Source organism: Heptranchias perlo, chromosome 25 (genome assembly GCF_035084215.1).
Source record: "Heptranchias perlo isolate sHepPer1 chromosome 25, sHepPer1.hap1, whole genome shotgun sequence".
Classification (NCBI taxonomy): Eukaryota; Metazoa; Chordata; class Chondrichthyes; order Hexanchiformes; family Hexanchidae; genus Heptranchias; species Heptranchias perlo.
In genome coordinates this window covers 5,233,958-5,257,027 of record NC_090349.1, presented here as the reverse complement: position 1 = coordinate 5,257,027, position 23,070 = coordinate 5,233,958, and the positions used below count along the sequence as shown (strand labels likewise).

The window sequence follows — 23,070 nt, the reverse complement described above, 5'->3', positions numbered from 1 at the left end:
AAAATGAAGAGTTCTATACTTCGACTATAATAAAGCTTTGGTACGTCCATTCTTGGGAGTTTTGCATCAAGGTTTGGCCCCTGCACATGGTAGAACATATCAAGGTGCAGAGGGTTGGGACTGGAATGATACCTAGCCTAAGGGCTAGTAATGAGAGACTCTAGGGCTATTTAGTTTAGGCTTAGTGGGGATAGGATAGAGGTTTTAAAATAATGAATGATTGGGCTGAGTCCTGTTGGATAGATTATTTGAGGTACATAGCTAGATTGAGATGGCAGGATTAGGGATCTGCATACAAAATCTTTAGGTAAAGAGTTAGGTTAGATGCCAGTAAATATTGCCTTTTACAGTCATCGTTCTCTGAAACAGATTACTGTAACATGTGGGTATGGACTTGCTGCAGTCCTTTCAAATTCCTGAATGAAGACATTTTCGGTTATGATGGGTTAGTTGCTAGTTAGTTGCGATTATGAGGACTTGTGGGCTGTCACAATCTTCCAAAACATTCCTTGAGTCTGTGAGGAATTTCCTGAGTCTTTCCAGATTTGGCTGCAGGTTTTTTTTCATGATTTTTTTTTCCCCCCGCCTCCTAGGAGATGTGTCGTTGGGGGTGGTGCGTGAGGTTGTACCATGTCTGGATGAGATGGGCTTGATTTTTTTTTTCCTTGTCCTTTTTGTATATTCATATACATACATAGAAATATCAAAAATAGGAGCAAGAGTAGGCCATTCGGCCCTTCAGGCTTGCTCTGCCATTTCAAAATGATCATGGCTGATCGTCTAACTCAGTACCCTGTTCCCGCTTTTTCCCCATATCCCTTGATCCTTTTAGCATTAAGAAATATATCTATCTCCTTCTTGAATACATCGAATGACTTGGCCTCCACTGCCTTCTGCGGTAGAGAATTCCACAGGTTCACCACCCTCTGAGTGAAGAGATTTCTCCTCATCTCGGTTCTAAATGGCATACCCTGTATCCTGAGACTGTGACCCCGGTTATGGAGTCCCCATCCATCGGGAACATCCTCCCTCCATCTAGTCTGTCTAATCCTGTTAGAATTTTATATGTTTCGATGAGATCGCCTCTCATTCTTCTAAAGTCTACTGAATATAGGCCTAGTCGACCCAACCTCTCCTCATACGTCAGTCCTGCCATCCCAGGAATCAGTCTGGTAAACCTTTGTTGCACTCCCTCCATGGCAAGGACATCCTTCTTCAGATAAGGAGACCAAAACTGCACACAATACACCAGATGTGGTCTCACGAAGGCCCTGTATAACTGCAATAAGACATCCCTGTTCCTGTACTCATCCTCTTGCAATGAAGGCCAACACATCATTCGCCTTCCTAACTGCTTGCTGCACCTGAATGCTCGCTTTCAGCGACTGGTGTACAAGGACACCCAGGTCTCGTTGCACCTCCCCTTTTCCCAATCTATCACCATTCAGATAATCTGCCTTTCTGTTTTTACAACCAAAGTGGATAACCTCACATTTATCCACGTTATACTGCATCTGCCATGTTCTTGCCCACTGACCCAACTTGTCTAAATCACATTGGAGCCTCTTTGCATCCTCCTCACAGCTCACATTCTACCCCAGCTTTGTGTCGTCTGCCAACTTGGAAATGTCACATTTAGTTCCCTCATTCAAATCACTGATATATATTGTGAATAGCTGGGGCCCAAGCACTGATCCCTGCGGTACCCCACTAGTCACTGCCTGCCACCCGGAAAAAGACCTGTTTATTCCTACTCTCTCTCTTCTGTCTGTCAACCAATTCTCAATCCATGCCAGTATATTCCCCCCCAATCCCATGTGCTTTCATTTTGCACACTAACCTCTTGTGTGGGACCTTATCAAAAGCCTTCTGAAAATCCAAGTACACCACATCCACTGGTTCTCCCCTATCTATTCTACTAGATACCTCCTCAAAAAACTCCAGTAGATTTGTTAAGCATGATTTCCCTTTCATAAACCCATGCTGACTTTGTCCAATCCCGTTAATTCCCTCCAAGTGTTCTGTTATCACATCTTTTATAATAGACTCTAGGATTTTCCTCACTGCTGATGTTAGGCTAACTGGTCTGTAATTCCCTGTTTTTTCTCTCCCTCCTTTTTTAAATAGTGGGGTTACATTTGCCACCCTCCAATCTGTAGGAACTGTTCCAGTGTCTATAGAATTTTGGAAGATGATCATCAATGCATCCACTATTTCCAGGGCCACTTCCTTTAGTACTCTTTAATACTCCTTAATACTCTTAACACCCTTGCTGGCCATGTAGTAATATGGTTTAGAATGTCATATTGCATCTTTTACTTATTACTTGTAACTGTGTGATGCAATGAGTGTTAATGTTTACTTGTGGTATTTGGTTGATTCCGTGTATGGCCCCGTGTATTTGATTCAGTATTGAGCGGCTTCGACATTCCTTCTCTCATTCTCTACTGATGGCTTCCCATGATGAGACTCTGGGGGTGGGATGTGGTTCAAATTGGCCCTACGTTTGTGCTGTGGACCCTTGTCCGCTGGATACTGGATGTTACCGGATAAGCTCCTTTCACCAGTGAATATTAATTGTTGTCAAGGTGCCTGGGACCTTCTGCCCCTCCCCCCACTCCACACTATGACTGGAGCTTGCTGCACTTCTCAGAGGGAAAGGGGGTAGTCTAAAACACTTCCCAATCCCTCCTCAGAAAATAAAATAGAGTCATAGAGTCATAGAGTAATACAGCACGGATAGAGGCCCTTCGGCCCATCGTGTCCGCGCCGGCCATCAGCCCTGTCTACTCTAATCCCATATTCCAGCATTTGGTCCGTAGCCTTGTATGCTATGGCATTTCAAGTGCTCATCCAAATGCTTCTTGAATGTTGTGAGGGTTCCTGCCTCCACAACCCTTTCAGGCAGTGAGTTCCAGACTCCAACCACCCTCTGGGTGAAAAAATTCTTTCTCAAATCCCCTCTAAACCTCCCGCCTTTTACCTTGAATCTCTGTCCCCTTGTTATAGAACCCTCAACGAAGGGAAAAAGCTCCTTAGTATCCATCCTATCTGTGCCCCTCATAATTTTGTACACCTCAATCATGTCCCCCCTCAGCCTCCTCTGCTCCAAGGAAAACAAACCCAATCTTCCCAGTCTCTCTTCATAGCTGAAGCGCTCCAGCCCTGGTAACATCCTGGTGAATCTCCTCTGCACCCTCTCCAAAGCGATCACATCCTTCCTGTAGTGTGGCGACCAGAACTGCACACAGTACTCCAGCTGTGGCCTAACCAGTGTTTTATACAGCTCCATCATAACCTCCTTGCTCTTATATTCTATGCCTCGGCTAATAAAGGCAAGTATCCCATATGCCTTCTTTACCACCTTATCTACCTGTTCCGCCGCCTTCAGGGATCTGTGAACTTGCACACCAAGATCCCTCTGACCCTCTGTCTTGCCTAGGGTCCTCCCATTCATTGTATATTCCCTTGCCTTGTTAGTCCCTCCAAAGTGCATCACCTCGCACTTTTCCGGGTTAAATTCCATTTGCCACTGTTCCGCCCATCTGACCAACCCATCTATATCGTCCTGCAGACTGAGGCTATCCTCCTCGCTATTTACCACCCTACCAATTTTTGTATCATCAGCGAACTTACTGATCATACCTTTTACATTCATATCCAAGTCGTTAATGTAGACCACAAACAGCAAGGGACCCAGCACCGATCCCTGTGGTACCCCACTGGCCACAGGCTTCCAGTCACAAAAACAACCTTCGACCATCACCCTCTGCCTTCTGCCACTAAGCCAGTTTTGTATCCAAAGTGCCAAGGCACCCTGGATTCCATGGGCTCGTACCTTCTTGACCAGTCTCCTGTGGGGGACTTTATCGAAGGCCTTACTGAAATCCATGTATACCACATCCACTGCGTTACCCTCATCCACACGCCTAGTCACCCCCTCAAAAAATTCAATCAAATTAGTCAGACATGATCTTCCCTTGACAAAGCCATGTTGACTATCCCTGATTAATCCTTGCTTCTCCAAGTGGAGACTAATTTTGTCCTTCAGAATTTTTTCCAATAATTTTCCTACCACTGATGTTAGGCTCACTGGCCTGTAGTTCCCCGGTTTTTCCCTACTCCCCTTCTTGAATAATGGTATTACATTAGCGGTTCTCCAGTCCTCTGGCACATCCCCTGTGGCCAGAGAGGTTCTGAATATATGTGTCAGAGCCCCCGCAATCTCCTCCTTTGCCTCACACAGTAGCCTGGGATACATTTCGTCCGGGCCTGGGGATTTATCCATTTTTAGGCCTGCTAAAACCGCCAATACCTCCTCCCGCTCGATGTTAATATGTTCGAGTATATCACAGTCCCCCTGCCGTATTTCTATGTCTACATCGTCCTTCTCCATAGTGAAAACAGATGCAAAAATTCATTTAGAACCCCTCCTACATCTGCCGGCTCCACACACAGATTGCCATTTTTGTCCCTAATGGGCCCTATTTTTTCCCTAGTCATCCTCTTGCCCTTAATATACTTATAAAACATCTTAGGATTTTCCTTTATTTTGCTCGCCAGTGTTATTTCATGGCCCCTCCTTGATCTCCTAATTTCTTTTTTAAGTATCCCCCTGCACTTTTTGTACTCCTCTCGGGCTTCCTCCGTCTTTAGCCTTTTGTATCTGCCAAAAGCCCTCCTTTTTTTCCTAATCCATTCTCGTATATCCCCTGACATCCAAGGTTCCCTGGAGTTCTTGGAACCACCCTTGACCTTTACGGGAACATGTTGCCATTGTATGGTCTAAATCTCCCTTCTGAAAGACTCCCATTGCTCCGATGCGGATTTTCCTACAAGCAGCTGATCCCAGTCCATTTTGGCCAGATCCTGCCTTATCCTATTAAAATCGGCCTTCCCCCAATTTAGAACCTTTATTTCCGGCCCCTCCCTGTCCTTTTCCATGATAAATAAATCACTTTCTGTTGAAGACATCATTAAAATTGATCTTTTAAAAATAATTATGTAAGATTCAAACTTTTTTCAGATATGACACTTGTATGCCCTCTATTTAGAAGCAGACAAGTAAAGAATTCAAAGTAATGAAGCCAGGCCCAGGCTCTCTCTCTGTCGAGCTATATTTACAATATGGGAGTTGCAAAAGCTGGCACAGTGGTATGCCATGTAGGAGCAGCATTCCACTGTGCAATGGAACGGGGTGCCATTAGGCACCTCTTAATCCTGATTTCAGTATTTGGAGGGAGGATGAATTTGACAGTTACTTTGATCCCTCCTGTGCCTGGTGCCTCCAACTGTCCCAGTACTGACACAGGCCTGGGAGTGATCAATCCCTTGGGAAGGAGTGGTATGGTGTAAGAGACTCCAATAAGAGTAATGGGAGAAAATGTTTAAAAATTGCTGCATTATTAAACCGTCTGCATGTCCATCCTCATGCTAGCAGAACTCTGCAATTTCTAAGCTGCTGTTTGAGAGTGGAAGTGTTTGAAAAATGAGAATTGTCCATTCACACAAGTAATTTAGTTTAAAGCTTGGAGCCTTTTTTGATGGTACTGCAATATGGTGCTAAATAACTTTAGTTTAGATTTTCTTTGCAGGATTTTAATGTTTTTTGCCACTTGTAGGAAGTAGCATTCCTATTTCACAGGCTGAAATTTCAGTTTGGGGTATTTTTCTGGCCATGAAGGCTCTACAGAAACCGTGTTTGTATTGTGCAGCACAACAGGGGCAGCTAGTGGTAGGAAAGTGACATTGCAGCTTCTGTGCTGTTTTGTCGTCAGATGGTGTCTCCTGCCCAGCATCAATATACACATAAATGCCACCCACACAACAAAACACTTCTGTTGTAACTTTAAAACATTAGGATGATGATTGGTAATTTTCATTGATAACATCGTCTCACTGTGTCTTTTTTTTTCTCTTCTGCCCTCCCCTTTAGGGAAAAGTCCTGTACAAATGATGATGACTCCCATTCTTCTGTTGGAACCGTGCAAGGTCAAGGAAATCTTACCTCAGGTCCAGGTCTGACATCCCCACCTTACACAGCCACTCCGATTGACCACGATTACGTCAAACGTAAAATCCCCCGTCAGCAGGCCTCAATTGATGGTATTGTTCTTGTTATAGATAATGGCAAACTTGGGAGGTGGTTAATAATTGGGCAATCATAGGTGGTGAATTCTGTTAAATGCACAACACTGGGTGATGGTGCGTAGGAAAACGGGCAATATGGCTGCTACCTAGCTTCTCAAAAATGATGGGCTCCTCAATTAGGTTCCTTCAAACTTTTCTCGGTTGCTTGCTTGGATTGTTGTGGCTTGTTTAAGTGTCTGCTGCTTGGCTTGTGTTTGTATGAAGTGCAGTTTGGCCGCATCCAGTGCCATTACAGGAATTGTTATAAGCAGAATAAACTTCTACAGAATGACGCCGTTACTGGTCATCGCTTATAGTTCTCTGATCCAGGCCTCAAAACAGTATGTTCTTTTGTAAAGTACAACAGGCAGTCACTTCAACTCAGTGCATCCACCATTTGAGTTGATACAGATTGTAAATGCTGCAGTTGTCATCTTATCCACTTGCGCATGCTTTGTGTCTTGCTATTTTTCTACCTGGTCCTGTGACTTTAATTTTATTCTTATCCATTTATCCATGGCCTTTTACGTGTGTTTGCTGATTGAGAATCCAGACTTGCTCCATACGCAGACTTTACTAGAGTCAACACTTTGGTCATTCACTGTCCCGACATTTCAGGGTATGCCCCAACTCATTAATGGTGCAAGGAGAGTTGAGGGAAGGGAATCGCAGGGATCCTGCCCTCTAGTACATTTTAAAAGCAACTCTTGACATTTAAAGAGACATATTGCTGAGCTTGATAACGGTACTGTAGTATTTTAAGATTGAGTAATTCTACCTATTCATCTTGTAGGTCAGGGTTTTTTTTTGATTTTGTATCTTGTTAGTTTAAGGAAATGGTTTGCTTGTATGTGGATCTGGTGTCATTTTATTTTGATCTGTCCTCTGTTTCTGTAAGTACTTCAATTCCCAAACTTTACGCAGGAAAAGAAATATTTTCGAAGAAGTTGTGTTGACCCAGATAAATCTTACTTATCCGTTCAAAGAGAGACAGAGACACAGATACAAACACTCCTTCTCCAGTCTCATTAGTGCTGATTCATATAATGTGGCTGTGATTTTTGGAATGCAAGCAGTTTGAATAGTGTTGGATGTAAGTGGTAGAGGGAAGTGGCAATGGTGTACCTTTCCCAGCAAATTTTTGTCATTCCACCTAGGCCCATGTGTGGTTATTCAGTACCTGGAAGCTAAAGTAGTTTTAGTTACTGTACTGAGATTAAATGGTATTGCTGCTTTTAAACTTTGTGGTTTCAATGCTTTTTATATTTAAAATATTTAGGAGGGAGGAGTATTATTTTCATCAGGTTTTGTGGGATATTTAAGTACAGTACACAGAGGTGAATCAATCAGGCAGTGACTAGTTTCGTGGCTTTGAAGGCATGTGACACGAGGTTGGCAATGACATTGACATGATGTATTAAAGCTGTACAGAAGGAAAGAAAGAGAAACCAAGGTGAAGGGTCAAGGATCATAGTGCAGCACACCAACAAGGTTGAAAAGAGTACAATGGAAGAAGTAAATCAAGAACTAGTGATTGGTTAATACCAAACTTGAGTTTTAAAAGTCTGAAGATATTGAGGTAAATGGAAAGATTGAGGGAGGTAAGGAGTTCCACTGTTTTGAGATCCTGAGGAGAAATGAGAGTAGGAGACAGCATGATGAGTCTTGCTTTCAACATATTGGGAATATTTGGTGTGGGGGGGAGGTAAGGGGTAGGGAAGAGAGGGGAGAATGTGTAGGACAGTGTATGTGGCTTAGAAGGGACAAGAGAGGAGAGTTATGATATTATCGGTTAAATAGAGAGGACAGAATGGTTGCGATGGGAGAGAGAGAGAAGTGGGGGGCTGGAACAGTTCCTCGTTAGTATAGTGGTGAGTATCTTGGCCTGTCACGCAGGAAAATGCAGTTCAATTCCCCAACGGGGAGTTTAAACTTCGAGTTTAGAAGAATGAGAGGTGATCTCATCGAAACATATAAAATTCTAACAGGACTAGACAGACTAGATGCAGGAAGGATGTTTCCGATAGCTGGGGAGTCCAGAGCCAGGGGTCACAGTCTCAGGATATGGGGTATACCATTTAGAACCGAGATGAGGAGAAATTTCTTCACTCAGAGGGTGGTGAACCTGTGGAATTCTCTACCAGAGAAGGCAGTGGAGGCCAAGTCATTCGATGTATTCAAGAAGGAGCTAGATACATTTTTTAATGCTAAAGGGATCAAGGGATATGGGGAAAAAGCAGGAACAGGGTACTGAGTTGGACGATCAGCCATGATCATTTTGAATGGCGGAGCAGGCCCGAAGGGCCGAATGGCCTACTCTTGCTCCTATTTTCAATGTTTCTACGTTTCTATGAAATGAGAGAGGGATCAATTACCAGACAAACCTTTTCTTGTATCCTTTCCAGGAGTGTGATGGAAGTGTCAGAAGTGGCTTCCCAGATATGGAAGCAGTATTAAAGTCTAGCATGGACTTGGGCTTTATAAAGAGTAAGGTGTGGAAGAGAAGAGGTTTGGCATGAAACAGCAAACCGTTTCTTGGGGACAGCTTTAGCATTGGCGGAGATATGGGAACTCCACTGAGGTCAGAGGAGATAGTAAGAATATTGATCGTGCCACTCTGTCCTTCATCTATCAAAGGTAAAACGTGACAGCTGTTGAGACTCGAAGAAAGTGAAGAACTGAAAACAAAATTCTTATTGCCCCACTGAAGATCAAGATGTAGTAATTCAGCCAATACACTGAAAACACTCGAGGTTGAGAGCACTGAGGGTATGCACTCTGATGAATACAGAGCAGAGTGATCAGTGAATGATAGGTTGGATGATGTGTAGAGTAGGTCATTTTGATATGAACAAGGGATAGAATGGGGAAAAGAATAGAAGGCTGAGGACCTCTGAATTAATGGAAAAAGGATCGGGGGATGAGCTTGCACCTACAGCACACAGTGATTTCAGAGGAAAATACCTTTGTTTCAGGGGCATGCAGCTGATGATTTGCATAACTCTATGATGGGAGTGGATTTGGTACTGCATGCAATTGGTGTTCTTTGCCTCTGCTTTCCAGCTATTTGTGTTGGAAGCTATGAAACTTTATTCCTTCTGATGAGGCTTCACACCCTCCTGCTTCTCTTGTAGCTTGCTATGCTGTGAATATGCTTGCACATGCTCTTCAATTAGTTCCATTATGATTCAGTAGGTTCCATTGTTTGTTCTACAATTTTTGTCAAGCCACCTATTTTTGCTTCTGCAACTGCCTCTGCCCTCACGTCACTCCCATCGCTGCTGAAACCCTCATCCACACCTTCATCACCTCCATGATTGACTTCTCTAACACTTTTCTCACCGCTTCAGTGCATCCTATCCTGCACATTAGTCCTGACCACTGCCTAGCCAATCTCCATTGGCTCCTTGTCCCCCAGTGCATTGGATTCAAAATCATTGATCTCATTCAATAGCCTTGCCCAAACCCAACTTCTGCCTTCTCCAGCCTTATGTGCAGTGTATTGTCTCTTCTGGCTCTGGCCTCTTTTGAATTCCCCTTTCTCTCAGCGCTACTTTTGCATCCTGGCCTCAGCCCTCAACCTTGCTAACTTACTTCCCTCCTTCAAAAGCTTTCTGAAAACCTACCTCTGACCTCGCCTTTGGTCACCTCACTTAACGCTTCTCCAGTGTTTTGCATCCATTTTCTCTGCTGTAGTACCTTGGGTTGTCTTACTATGTTAAAGGTGTGTGTCGGTGGTGATATTGGACACATTCTATTTATTCTTCTTGTTTTGCCTGCCCTGCAGCCTGAGGAACATTTTGATATTCATCTTTGTTTTCTCTGCTGTGCTGTATGCACCTCCTATCCTTTCAACCACCAGATGTAAGTTCTACACTTTTCTACTGTGATTGCATTATTTTTAATAAAGTCCATAATTCTTCCTCTGCATCACTCCTCTCCCATTCAACAAACTCCTGTTGTTTAATATGTTGCAATCATGAATAAGTCTAGAAGCACTTTATTCCCCTAATGTTCCCAGTTGTTTCTTTCTCCAATTTTATTTTCTCATCCTGGATTATTTGTTTAACATTCTTCAATTTAGTTGTGTACTTTCCCCTCTCTCCTCTCCTTCCTTTCCCATTCCCCTAATCTTTTTCAGGTGTTTGTTTTTTTCAATCCTCCTGCAGAAACCCAAGCATAGTGCTATTTCCTAGTTTACCTTGTCTTTTACTCTCGTCTACCTTGGTGGTTCCTGTGCTACTGGCCCAGATACTGAAACCCTCACCCAGGTTTCTCAATAAAGGGGATAAACAAGAATGCTGTTTTTAACTTGTATATTTACCCATTTAGGTTTTGATACCAACATACTTTTTTTTTTGCTTTTCCACAACCTTCTCTTTCTGGAAAAATGTGCATATAATGATATAATGGTCCCTTTTCTACATTCAAAATGGGTGACTATTGTATGTGTAAAATTCTGATATCAGATGTACATTTTATTTACCCCCTCAATACATTCTCTAAATGATTCTGTTTTTGATTGTTGTTTTTCTTCTCTAGTGAATTTTCTCAATTCTTTGACTGTCTTGAAATCTGGTTATTCTCTTCAACTTTCCTGCTTCTCTTGCCGGCCACAATATTATTTCAATTACATTATGTTACAAGAATTCCCCCAATTCTTGTTTCAAGTTCACTGCTAAATTAAGTTTGATCTCTTTCCCAGTCCCTGTTGTAACAGCCTATGTCCAGAAATAGTCCTGTGTCAGCTCCATCCTGTTTTCAAAGGTTCCTTCCCACTCCATTGTAAATAAATATGATTAGAATTCTTCTTTAATCATTCAGCCTCCACTTGAAATTAAGAAGTGCCATCATTCCTTGGGAAAGTTTCCAGGAATGCTGTCCCTTATAAGAAAGTCCTGTTGTGTGCAATAGCTCATCTGCCCATACCCTGCCATATTATAGGCTTGATCTGAGGTAGTTCAGTTCTCTTTCACCCATCTCAGGGAAGAGATGGTTTCCTACTGCCTGTAGCTGAGTTCTACACCATTTTATTGTTCTCTATTTTATCTCTTTTTTTTTAAAAGTCTCTCTCCACTTCCTAAGGGTATAGAGGGAAGGATTTCTTGAAGTTATGTTGAGTTTTACATTGGTTTGTTGCACTAAGTGTGAAAACTAGTTCGTGTGCCAATACTTTTTGGGCTGAGGACTACCAGGCACTTTACTGGCCAATCCAATCTGGCTGACCCCAAACCCATGGTTGCCCTAGCTCCTTCTGTTGTCTTCTGTCATTGTCAGCTCAAGAGCTTGAAATCAACGTAACCACTGACAAGAAATTCTACAGATTCATGCTCAATTTTGACGCAGGAAGACGTTTGGAATAGTAAAGCTCTTCTCGATCTCCAGATCAGAGAGAATACTATGTGAGTATGGAGTGTTTGGAAGATCATTGCTTTTCTTCACTCCCTCCTGCCCTGAAATAATGCACAAATTGAGCTTTGTTCAGGTCAACTTTTGTTTTATTCATTTTTGGGGTTTAGGCGTCGCTGACGAGGCAGGCATTTATTGCCCATCCCTAGCTGCCCCGAGGAGGTTGTGGTGGGCCACCTTCTTGAACAACTGGTATCAGTTTGAATACAACTTGCTAGGCTACTTCAGAGGGAGTTAAGATCAGCCACGTTGGTGTGGGACTAGAGTCACAAAAATGCCAGACCGGATAAAGACGATAGGCTTCTTTCCCCAAAGGACAATAACTATTGATCACAGAGAAGATATGTGGGGAAAGGGAAGCCTTCAGTCCCTACATAACCACTTCTGGGATCTGTCACAAGCAGACCTTACTTTGGAATTTCGCCAGCTTGTGACCAGTTTAAGTACTGAGTCCTGGTTTCCAACCAGTGCCCAAGTAGTGGCATAGAGTCAATTAGGAGGGGGAAGAAACTATTTTTAACTTCAATATATTTATCTTTTCCTTTCTAGAAACAAAATACTGGTCCACCAATGTTGGTACTTAAAATACTTGTAATCAGCCTCTGGTGCCAAAAATGAAAGATGCTATCTTGGATCTGTCCACAAGCTAAAACTTCACCATGTTCCCTCTATCACCCCTTTCACAGTTGTAATTGTCAGGGAGAATACTGCAGACAGTAGCTGTAGCATCCAGTCTGGATAGGTAGTCATAAATCCTTCAAGCTACAAAAGAGGTCCTAAGTCCTTAGTTCCTCGTCAACTCTGGTAGGCTTTCAGGATCAGACTAAGTATAATAAATTTCCCATCCCTAATGGAAACCATGAAACTGAAGGAGTAAGTAGTTGTAGTCACAGGAAATCTTACGTCCCAGATGCAGATGATTTCATGTTTGAGACATTGTATAATATTTATACCCAAAGACTTGATCCAGGTTGATGCAGCTGCCATGCAGGCCACATTCATATCTGAGGCTCAGCTACAAAATGTTGTGCATAACATTAGTCAAATCAGCCATGGGTGTCTTGGATGTGCACACCAGGACAGTAGCCCAAGGCATTTTCCTGTGCTAGTAGTAGCCTGATTTGCAGATGTGCTTACTGGAGCTTCCATTCTTAATCTGACTGAGTTAATGCTGGAAGGTTTCAGGAAACATGTACTCAGTCAGCTCAAGCAGAGCCACTATCAAGCCTCTCTTCAGTGAAAAGAGAGCCAGTTTGGTTCCAGAAGTGAATTTACTCAGGGATCCCTGTCAGAGAGGCCAGCCGGGGCCCAGAAGGAATAAACCTTCTGTCCCCTCCACTACCTTCACTGCTTCATAACTCTCTGCCATGGTGCCATCCCGACATTTCAGGAGGGACTTTTGTAGGGGCTGCATCCTCTGTTTTACAGTGAATGGCAGCAGATCTTGTAGGTTGCTTGGCTAGCAGACACCATGAGTTGCCACTACAGGCCCTCGTCCTAGGCCTCCCCTGGTTCCATTCTTATCTATCCAGTCGTAGCCAGAGAATCACTTGCAATGGCCAGCAATGATTCAAACATGGAGTTGTGGGAAAGATGGGCATGGATTTGGAAGGCGACAACATGTTCAAGGACTTCGGTGAGGAAGGGGATGTTGAGATGGGGCGGTAGTTTGACAGGACAGAGGGGTCAAGGGTGGGTTTTTTGAAGAGGGGGGGAATGATGACTGCAGATTTGAAGGGGAGGGGGGACAGTATCTGAGGAGAGGGAACCGTTAACAATATCAGCTAACATGGGAGTCAGGAAGGGAAATTGGATTGTCAGCAGTTTAGTGGGAATAGATCTAGGGAGCAAATGGTGGGTCTCGTAGTCAAGATGAGCTCGGAGAGGGCATGAGGGGAGATAGGAGAGAAACTAGAGAAAGATGTGAATTCAGGGTTAGGGCAGGGGGGAAACCTTAGGGGAAGTTTTGTTTGGTGGACTAGGGGAAGGGAGGGAAGCGACAGAGACAGCTGAATGGATGGTCTCAATCTTGGTGACAAAGAGGTCCATGAGCTCCTTCTAAATTGAGGAAAACAGTATCTTGTTGACTGAGATGTTTTTAGCTGGTGTCCTACTGAGTAAATAGGAGCACTGTATGATCAGCATGACAAAGGCCGTAACTGGTCAGGTCACGTCATCCTTATGGATGATTCCAGAATGTCAAAGAGGGTCCTGGATATTGAGCTAGAACAGGCAAGGTGGGCAGTAGAAAGGGTACAAGGATACGCTAAAGAATATTAACAATATCAACAGCTTGGAAAGTCCAGTCATTGATTATAAGCTGAGTGAGCAGTGAGAGCGGTGTCACACTTTGTAACAAGGGTTATCATCTTTGGGTGAAAAGGACTCCCACCAAACAGTAATGGTTTTCCTCAAGTCTAATTCCCTAAGGAAACAAAAGCCTAAATTGACAAAGGTGCTTCATCTCACCTATGTGACAGCCTAGTGCCCTGTGCACAACCAAGTGTCGATTCCCCTTAATACAGTGGATGTGAGCTGTGTCAAATACATTGTCAGCCTGATTTACTGAAACAGGCAAACGGGAAAGATGGGCTTTAAGAAACTGCCCCAACTATATGCAGATTGAAATAGGGTGGATTTACCAACAATATCCGTAGTCGACAAACCCTTTATCCTGATAATTTGTTTTCAGACAAATTAGATTTAAGCAGAATGTCTTTTACATACTTACGGAATTTAACTCCAAGGAGAACAGAGACAAATCTCACAGACAACTGAAGAAGATAAATGCTGCCATTGGAGTAGTTAAAGGATCTTTGGAAAAGATGATGATGCATAACTGTAGTAGTAATAGCAAAAGCTTTTCCAGCTACGACAGAAGTCAGAAGACTGTTAAAGATCATAGCGGGCCACTGAAAGACAGTTTAGGACAGATTCAAACAAATTCCCAGACTATAACAGAGCTGTTAAATAGACTCTTGTGGATGATATATTCTAGCTGTGGGGTGTACTACAGTAAATAACATTATAAATATTAAAATAGATAGTGATGTTATCTTGGATGGAATAGAAAATCTCAAAATATATAGGACTCCAGGTCCAGGTGATATCCACCTAAGGGTGCTTAAAAAGATGGGACAGGTGCTCTGTGAGCCCCTTGATTGTCTCTTTAATAGCTCATTAGAGTCAGGGATAGTTCCCTTAGATTGGAAGGCAGCTCACGTAGTTCTGATCTTCAAAAAAGGGACAAATCAGAGCCAGGGAACTACAGGCCCATCAGCCTGCCATCCATTATAGGTTAGATGCTTGAAGGGATCCTAAGAGATGCTCTTTATGATCACTGGGAAAGAGAAGGGGCCAATTACACAGCTTCTGGAAAAGAAGGTCATGCCGTACAAACTTGATTGAGTTTTTGGAAGCAATTACTAGGTTAGTGGAGGAGGGTAATTCGGTTGACATTATCTACCTGGAGAAAGCTTTGATAAGGCACTTCATGCTAGGTTACTTCATAGGATAGAATCCTGTGGTATCAGTGGGAATTTGATACACTGGATTCGGAATTGTTGTACTCAACTGTTGAGGACCAGTCTGGAGGCAGGCTACTAGTGGTGTTCCCAGGGATTGGTGTTAAGCCCACTACTGTTCACTTTTTATTATTGACCTGGATAGTGGTGTTGGAGGTATGGTCAGCAAATTTGCAGATGGTACTAAAATTTGTGCACGTGTTAAGACTGTAGAGGAATACAATCTACTGCGAAAAGATTTATACGTGTTAGGGGAAATGAGCCAAACAATGGCAAATGGCATTTAACCTAGATAAATGCAGTGTGAGATGCATGTCGGTAGGACCAAAACAGAATATACCTTACAGGGAAAAATATTGAAAGCCGTTGAAAGAGAAGAGGATCTAGATATCACTGTGCACAGATCACTCATGGTTCAAAACCAATGCAGAGAAGCCGTAGCTAAAGCAAACAGGGTATTGGGTAGTATTAGGAGAACCATTCCATACAAGTCAAAGGACACCATTCTGTCATTATACTGGTCCTTGGTTAGATTACACCTAGAGTACTGCGCCCAGTTTTGGTGCCTTCACATGGTGGGTGATATTGTGGCCTTGGAAAAGGTTCATAGGAGAGCTACAAGAATGATCCTAGCTTAAATAACCTTAGTTACTCAGATAGGCTTAAAGATCGCCTGAGGGGGTTGGAGAGGAATTTTCCAGATTTTTTTCCCCCTTTTTTTGCTTCTCCCAGGAAATTGCATGGCCGTGGTGGGGTGGGGGGATATAAAGTGTCTAGTCATGGTGGTCCGGACTTGATGGACCAGCTGGCCTTTTCCTGCACGTCATTTTCGTGTGTTCATATGATACAAAGGAAAATAATACTGTTGAGAGAAATTCAAGATCACAGGAACCAGTCACTTCAAGGGGCTCTGAAATTAACTTGTTCAGAACCAACTTCAACACTCAAACAGAGCCGTCCTGAGGATCACTGTCTCAAACAATACCACAGTGTATACTTCATCATCACTGCAGTGCTGTACAAAGAAGCAGCAGCCATGAAGACTTTTAGCCAGCTTGGAGGGAATACCTCATCCAGCAGTATTTGGTGGTACAAAAGGAATGCAAACATATTGCATCCTGGAGGGTTGAAGTGGTGGTCCTGACATCAGTGTGCAAAACATTTCCACTTGATGTTGTAATCCTTCACTATGGAAGCCTTTCTGGAGGACAGCAATGAAGTCAGTACTGATTGCTCCATTCCCAATTGCTCTTAGCCAGTCCTTTTCTGAACTACAGAGACAAATGACAGATTTAGGGTCAGTGCACCAGATCTGGTTGCTCATCTGGATCAGGAGATCCTCCTACAGGTGATCATGATGAGCCTGTCGGCACTGAAGGAGGCATGATCCAAGAACTGAGTATCTATGAGCCGGTGTGAGTCACTAGGACAACCACTGTTGTCTTTCCTGAACAGTGTGAATGATGTTATGAGTGAAGAAGGAAGAGAGGCCTGCAGGAAGGCCTTCCCTGGCCTGCCACAGAATTGACAGACCATCTACGGTAATGTTTTGACATACCAGAATTTGCACAACAACTCCTACACCCTTTTTCTGGTATGTTGGCATGATGTCTATTTCTGGGTAACTCTTGAAGTTAGCCTGGATCACCTCCCAGTGAAGGATCCATTCATGCTGTTCCATTCTGTCCAATTTGTCACATTGTTCTGCACCCTTGCCCGATATCATGCAGATAGTTCTCCTTCATTCAGGCTGTAGCACTGCCATATCTGCACCACGTGACACAGAATGACAGAGGAAGCCAATTCGGTTTACATACTTCAGAGTTGTCACTTAGATTTCAGTAAAGCATAGTGATGTGGGTGTGAAATCTTCACAATATGCCCACTTGAACTGTAAAAGAAACACTCAGTAGTATGATTATAGACTTTGAGCTACATAATACTGGAGCAAAGTACTAGCGGTTACAGGTCTGTCATTAATGGTAGGAGTGATATGAGGTAATGATATATGAACATCATACAAGATGTGTATTGGCACAATACCAAATTACATGTGACTTATGCTAAATAATATATTGGCCAGCTTGCATTGGTCCATACCTACTGCATACTGTTGTGCATTCAATCCTCAAACAGTTCAAGGCCAATTAGTCCTTTGGTTTGAATTGGCTTACATGAATCATAGGGAAGATTCCACACTTCTTGCATCCATGGCCCCCATATTGATTCCCCACTCTACCTTGGAGGCCTTGATCATTAGTGCTGGTGCAAAGCAAGGGACCACAGCCAAGTCAGTAGTTTGTTGCTCTTTCTCTATCACTGAAGGCCCACAAACACTGTTCTCGCTATGATAACTTCTCGGGACAATGAACAAAGAGCAAACGTAAGAAAACTCAACCATAGGAGCTGCACACCACAAAAAAGTGGTTGGATACCATCAGACCTGAGATGCAGAAACAGTGCAGCACCTATTAAATTTACTCTGCCTGAAATATGGAAAACCTGCCTGGTGGTTTAGAGACGATGCCCATTCCTCTCTGGAACTGAACTGTTATGAATGTCAGGTTCTATATCCCAGATTTCTCCAAGTTAATCATAAAGTCCAATCATCCCACTAGAATAAAGACCGGCTGAACTGCTTCCTATTGAGTTTCTGCTGATGTATGCAGGTACGAAAAAAGACACAAACTTCTATGCCTCAAAGAAGCTGGCAAATCAGAGAGGCACTCCTTAAATATCACTGAGGCTGAGGTCAGGCCAGCACCAACACCATGTCCTGATAGTTCGCCCAGAAGATGCTGAACCCAAGGTTGGCTTCTCTTGACGTGGAACTAGTCTCCAAGCTGCACCACTTATATAATTTGCAGAAGGTGACCATCTAGAACATTTTCTTTAGAACAAAGGGCTTCAGAATGAGCTAGCATTCTCCCATGAGGACTACAAAGTAATGGGAGTAAACCTAGGAATTTTCCTGGTTTGATAGAACTTCTCTGCAAGCCCCTGCAAGCAACAGTTTCCATAGTATGCTGCACAGTATGTCTAATTTGGCATCCAAATTCCTGGACTTCTCTGCCATCAAGACTACGCCACTCCACTGGACTACACTGTAAGACTCAGCTGCTGTGACTCTGATCTGCTATTCAGTTGCACAAGTTTTAAGGTAACTTTGTCTAGTTTACAGCCCATCCGCCACCGCTGCTGTCACCTGCTGAGTTTATAAATGTTCTACTAGTTTTTCGGCTTTATTTTGCTACTGTGTGGATCCTGGCCAGAAACTCTCACTCCTGGGCCGAAGTCCATTTCTCCACCGCTTCTGGATGTTATGGTGGCCTCCAACTTCACCACCGTTTTTCTGCCCCACGATTGATTCTGCACACTTCCTGGCTCTTCATTCCCAAGGAAATACCTCCAGCAGTGTGTCCTCCGATACTCTACCCTTCAAATAGCTTCTGGACTCACTCACACACTCACTCCACACCTGTCTCTGAACTTGGACATTAGTTCATCGATGCTCCAAACTGACTCCACCTCAACTTTATCCCAGCACTGGACCTCTGACTTTAACTCTGGACTCCCTCCTATTGTCTCCTCTCTCTTCCCCATTTATTACCAGAACATATTTATCCTAATCTTGCTATGTAACCACACCTATGCAATTTGAGTTTCCCTGAGACCATTCGTTTGTGCGTTTTGGCTGCCGCTCCGGACCCCAGCTCGTCACTTCTCTCTTTCTTCTTTTCTTTTTGCCCCTCCTAAGCCCCTTCTCCTGTCGCCATGCTTCCTTTCATTTCTCCCCCCTCGGGTACTCTGCCCACCCAAAACATAGAAACATAGAAAATAGGAGCAAGAGTAGGCCATTCGGCCCTTCGGGCCTGCTCCGCCATTCAAAATGATCATGGCTGATCGTCTGACTCGGAACCCTGTTCCCGCTTTTTTCCCCTATTCCTTGATCCCTTAGCATTAAGAAATATATCTATCTCCTTCTTGAATACATCTAATGATTTGGCCTCCACTGCCTTGTGTGGTAGAGAATTCCATAGGTTCACCATCCTTTGAGTGAAGAAATTTCTCCTCATCTCGGTTCTAAATGGCATACCCCGTATCCTGAGACTGTGACCCCAGTTATGGAGTCCCCATCCATCGGGAACATCCTCCCTCCATCTAGTCTGTCTAGTACTGTTAGAATTTTATATGTTTCGATGAGATTGCCTCTCATTCTTCTAAAGTCTACTGAATATAGGCCTAGTCGACCCAATCTCTCCTCATACGTCAGTCCTGCCATCCCAGGAATCAGTCTGGTAAACCTTTGTTGCACTCCCTCCATGGCAAGGACATCCTTCTTCAGATAAGGAGACCAAAACTGCACACAATACTCCAGATGTGGTCTCACCAAGGTCCTGTACAACTGCAGTAAGACATCCCTGTTCCTGTACGCAAATCCTCTTGCAATGAAGGCCAACATACCATTCGCCTTCCTAACTGCTTGCTGCAACTGCATGCTCGCTTTCAGCGACTGTTGTACAAGGACACCCAGGTCTCATTGCACCTCCCCTTTTCCTAATCGATCACCATTCAGATATTAATCTGTCTTTCTGTTTTTACAACGAAAGTGGATAACCTCACATTTATCCACATTATACTGCATCTGCCATGGTCTTGCCCACTCGCCCAACTTGTCACATTGGAGCCTCTTTGCATCCTCCTCACAGCTCACATTCCACCCCAGCTTTGTGTCGTCTGCAAACTTGGAAATGTTACATTTAGTTCCCTCAACCAAATAATTGATATATATTGTGAATAGCTGGGGGCCTAGCACTGATTCCTGCGGTACCCCACTAGTCACTGCCTGCCACCCGGAAAAAGACCCGTTTATTCCTATTCTGTTTCCTGTCTGTTAACCAATTCTCAATCCATGCCAGTATATTCCTCCCAAATCCCTACCCCAACCCTTCACCACTCCTCGACCTTCCTACTCTCCTGCCGCCGTCCCAGGCTTGATTCCCTCTTAGATAATTATCAGCTTCTCTCTTGTCTTTTTTGAAATCCTCCAAAGGGCCCATTGAGGCACTTTTCGCTGCCTCCTTATGAGCAGCAACCCAACTGCGCCATTCTATTCTCTCCAACGTTCCTACCCAGCATGCCCGCTGGGGGCTAATCTTGCCAACCTCCTTGCAGTCCCATTCACCCCTCCCAGCACCGACCCTGTGGACTCTGTCAGTGGATTAGCTATTACCTTATCTCTCTCCAGAGTGTCCGTTCGCTTGTGAAAAAGGCCCTTGCCATCCATGAGCATATTGTGGATGATTGCATTGACATCATGGCTTTGATGGAAACTTGGCTGACGGGTGATGATACCTTCCCCCTTTATGAAGCCTCCCCACCTGGTTGTACCTTCCACCACTTGCCCCGCCCAGACCGCCACGGTGATGGTGTGACACTTATCACTTAATTGCACCTTTTCTTCTGGTACCTTCTCTTCCTTTGAGCATCTCACCTTGTACCGCACCCCTCGCGCTCTCCTTTAAAATCCTCATTCTCCACCGCCCACCCAAGTACCATGCCAGGTTTCTCACCGAGATATCTTCACTGCTTTCCTCCCTCAGCCTCTGCACTGAGCGACTTCTCAGCCTCTGATTTCAACCTCCATCTCAACTCATCATGCTCTCTCTCTTCTGAGTTCACTGCCCCTCCTTTCCTCCCTTAATCTCTCCCTCCATATAAACTCCCCTACCCATATTCACGGCCACCCCTTCGACATTGCCATCTCACGTGGCCTCTCTACTCCCATCATGTCAATCACAGACACGGCCAACTCTGATCACTTCCTTGTATCTCTCTCCACCCACATTCCCCCTTCCCCCTCCCAACCCCACTTCCTTCAGTGTTCGCCCCTGGAAAAAAACTCTCCTCTAAGTCACTTGCAACGGCACTTTCAAATTCACAACTGTCCAGCCTTTGGCCCTCCATTCACCATGACATTTCTGCAGCTACTGATCTGCTCATTCACTCCCTCAACTCCACCTTTGATGCCCTTGTCCCCAGCAAAACCCTTACTCTCTCTCTCACCCTGGTCATTCCCCCAGGTAGGCCCCCATCTCCCCTCCTTTAAGTCCAAGGGACGCAATCACGAACGTTTATGGCAGGCAACTGTTTTAGCCATTCATCGCCAGATCTGGCTGGACCACATAAAGCACTATCGGGTCCTGCTCTCCTCTACCAAAACTGCTTACTATTCCAGGATCATCCTGGAATGCTCACTATTCCAGGATCATCCTGGAACCATCCTGGAATGCAAAGATAACCCCTGGCTTCTCTTCTCCGCTACAAATCAAAAAAAGCGACAAGTTTACTTTATTCTACAAGTTTACTCTATTCATTCAGATGCTTCCTTTTAAGGCCGATTGCAAGACAGCTGCTTGGAATAATTTACATGTTTTCACTGAGAAAAGTCTTGACTTGATAGTTCAGGGTGACAAGTGAAGTACTTTGGTATATTTCCTGTTTGTGGAGCTTGAGTAAATGAGAATAAATATTACTTTACTTACTGTAGGTAGAGTCTCTCCCATTTTTTGGAGTGCAAGCTTTTCATACTAAGCTTGCTCCTGGGATATGACATGTCCTTGTGACCTGGTCTGGTTTTACCACATCACTGTGAATTGTTTACTTGCCAATTTTGTTTCTGTGTTCTGACTGATTCCATATCACTGCTGCCTCGATTAGGCAAAGAATTAAATGCCGTCCTCTGATGGAAGGCTTTGACACAGTAGAGCAGGTTAAGATCAGCTGATACCCAGTGTATGAATTTCTTAGTGATAGTGCCCTGGGTGACTTTCCTTTAGCAATTTTGACTTGTATTGGGAGGTTGCACTTCTTTTAAAGAATAAAGAAGATTCTACACACAGCAAGTAATCTACCCAAGAGGAAAAACCCACTGTCCAGTGGGAGATAAATTCTGTGATCCCAGTGGCTAATGGTATGCTTCAGAGTAATAAGTAATTTAAAGTAAAATATTTAAAAATAAATCAAGTTTATTCTATTGAAACAGAGAACTAAGAGGGATGTGTTTCTGGGGAGTTTTAATTCATGCTAAGGTGACAAGCAGCATTTCAGGCTTAGTAAGTGGGCATGAGAAATCATTCAGGTTCCATCAGCGTAGAATTACATAGAATTTACAGCACAGAAACAGGCCATTCAGCCCAACTGGTCTATGCCGGCATTTATGCTCCACACGAGCCTCCTCCCTCCCTACTTCATTTAACCCTAGCAGCAGATCTTTCTATTCCTTTCTCTCTTATGAGCTTATCTAGCTCCCTCTTAAATGCATCTATGTTATTCGCCTCAACTACTCCATGTGATAGCGAGTTCCACATTCTAAACACTCTCTGGCTAAAGAAGTTTCTTCAGAATTCCTTATTGAATTTATTAGTGACTATCTTATATTTATGACCCCTAGTTTTGGACTCCTCCACAAGAGGATAGATATTCTCCATGTCTACCCTTTTTCCCTTCGTTGAGGGTACTATAACAAGGGGACATAGATTCAAGGTAAAAGGCGGGAGGTTTAGAGGGGATTTGAGAAAGAACTTTTTCACCCAGAGGGTGGTTGGAGTCTGGAACTCACTGCCTGAAAGGGTTGTGGAGGCAGGAACCCTCACAACATTCAAGAAGCATTTGGATGAGCACTTGAAATGCCATAGCATACAAGGCTACGGACCAAATGCTGGAATATGGGATTAGAGTAGACAGGGCTGATGGCCGGCGCGGACACGATGGGCCGAAGGGCCTCTATCCGTGCTGTATAACTCTATGACTCTATGACTCTAAACCCCATCATAATTTTAAATACCTGTATCAGGTCAACCCTCAGCACTTCTCTTTTCTAGAGAAAAGAGCCCCAGCCTGTTCAGTCTTTCCTGAATAATGAAGTCTTAATTGCGACCACCTGGCTCTTTTTAATAAAAAAATTTTTTTTTAAAAAACCTGGATAATCAATCGGTCTAATCCAAAT

The 23,070-nt window shown here is 43.8% G+C and overlaps 1 protein-coding gene across 3 annotated transcripts in view; it reads left to right on the top strand.

Moving 5' to 3' along the window:
* The window catches only part of cabin1 (calcineurin binding protein 1), a 483,310-nt gene that overhangs the window by 123,037 nt on the left and 337,203 nt on the right, over positions 1-23,070 (top strand). For 2 of the 3 annotated variants that reach the window (XM_068005469.1, XM_068005468.1), the window contains exon 26: positions 5,936-6,105. In XM_068005469.1, the coding sequence (XP_067861570.1) occupies positions 5,936-6,105 (170 nt within the window). The remainder of the gene's footprint in view (positions 1-5,935; positions 6,106-23,070) is intronic. The other variant, XM_068005470.1, reaches the window with a different exon arrangement.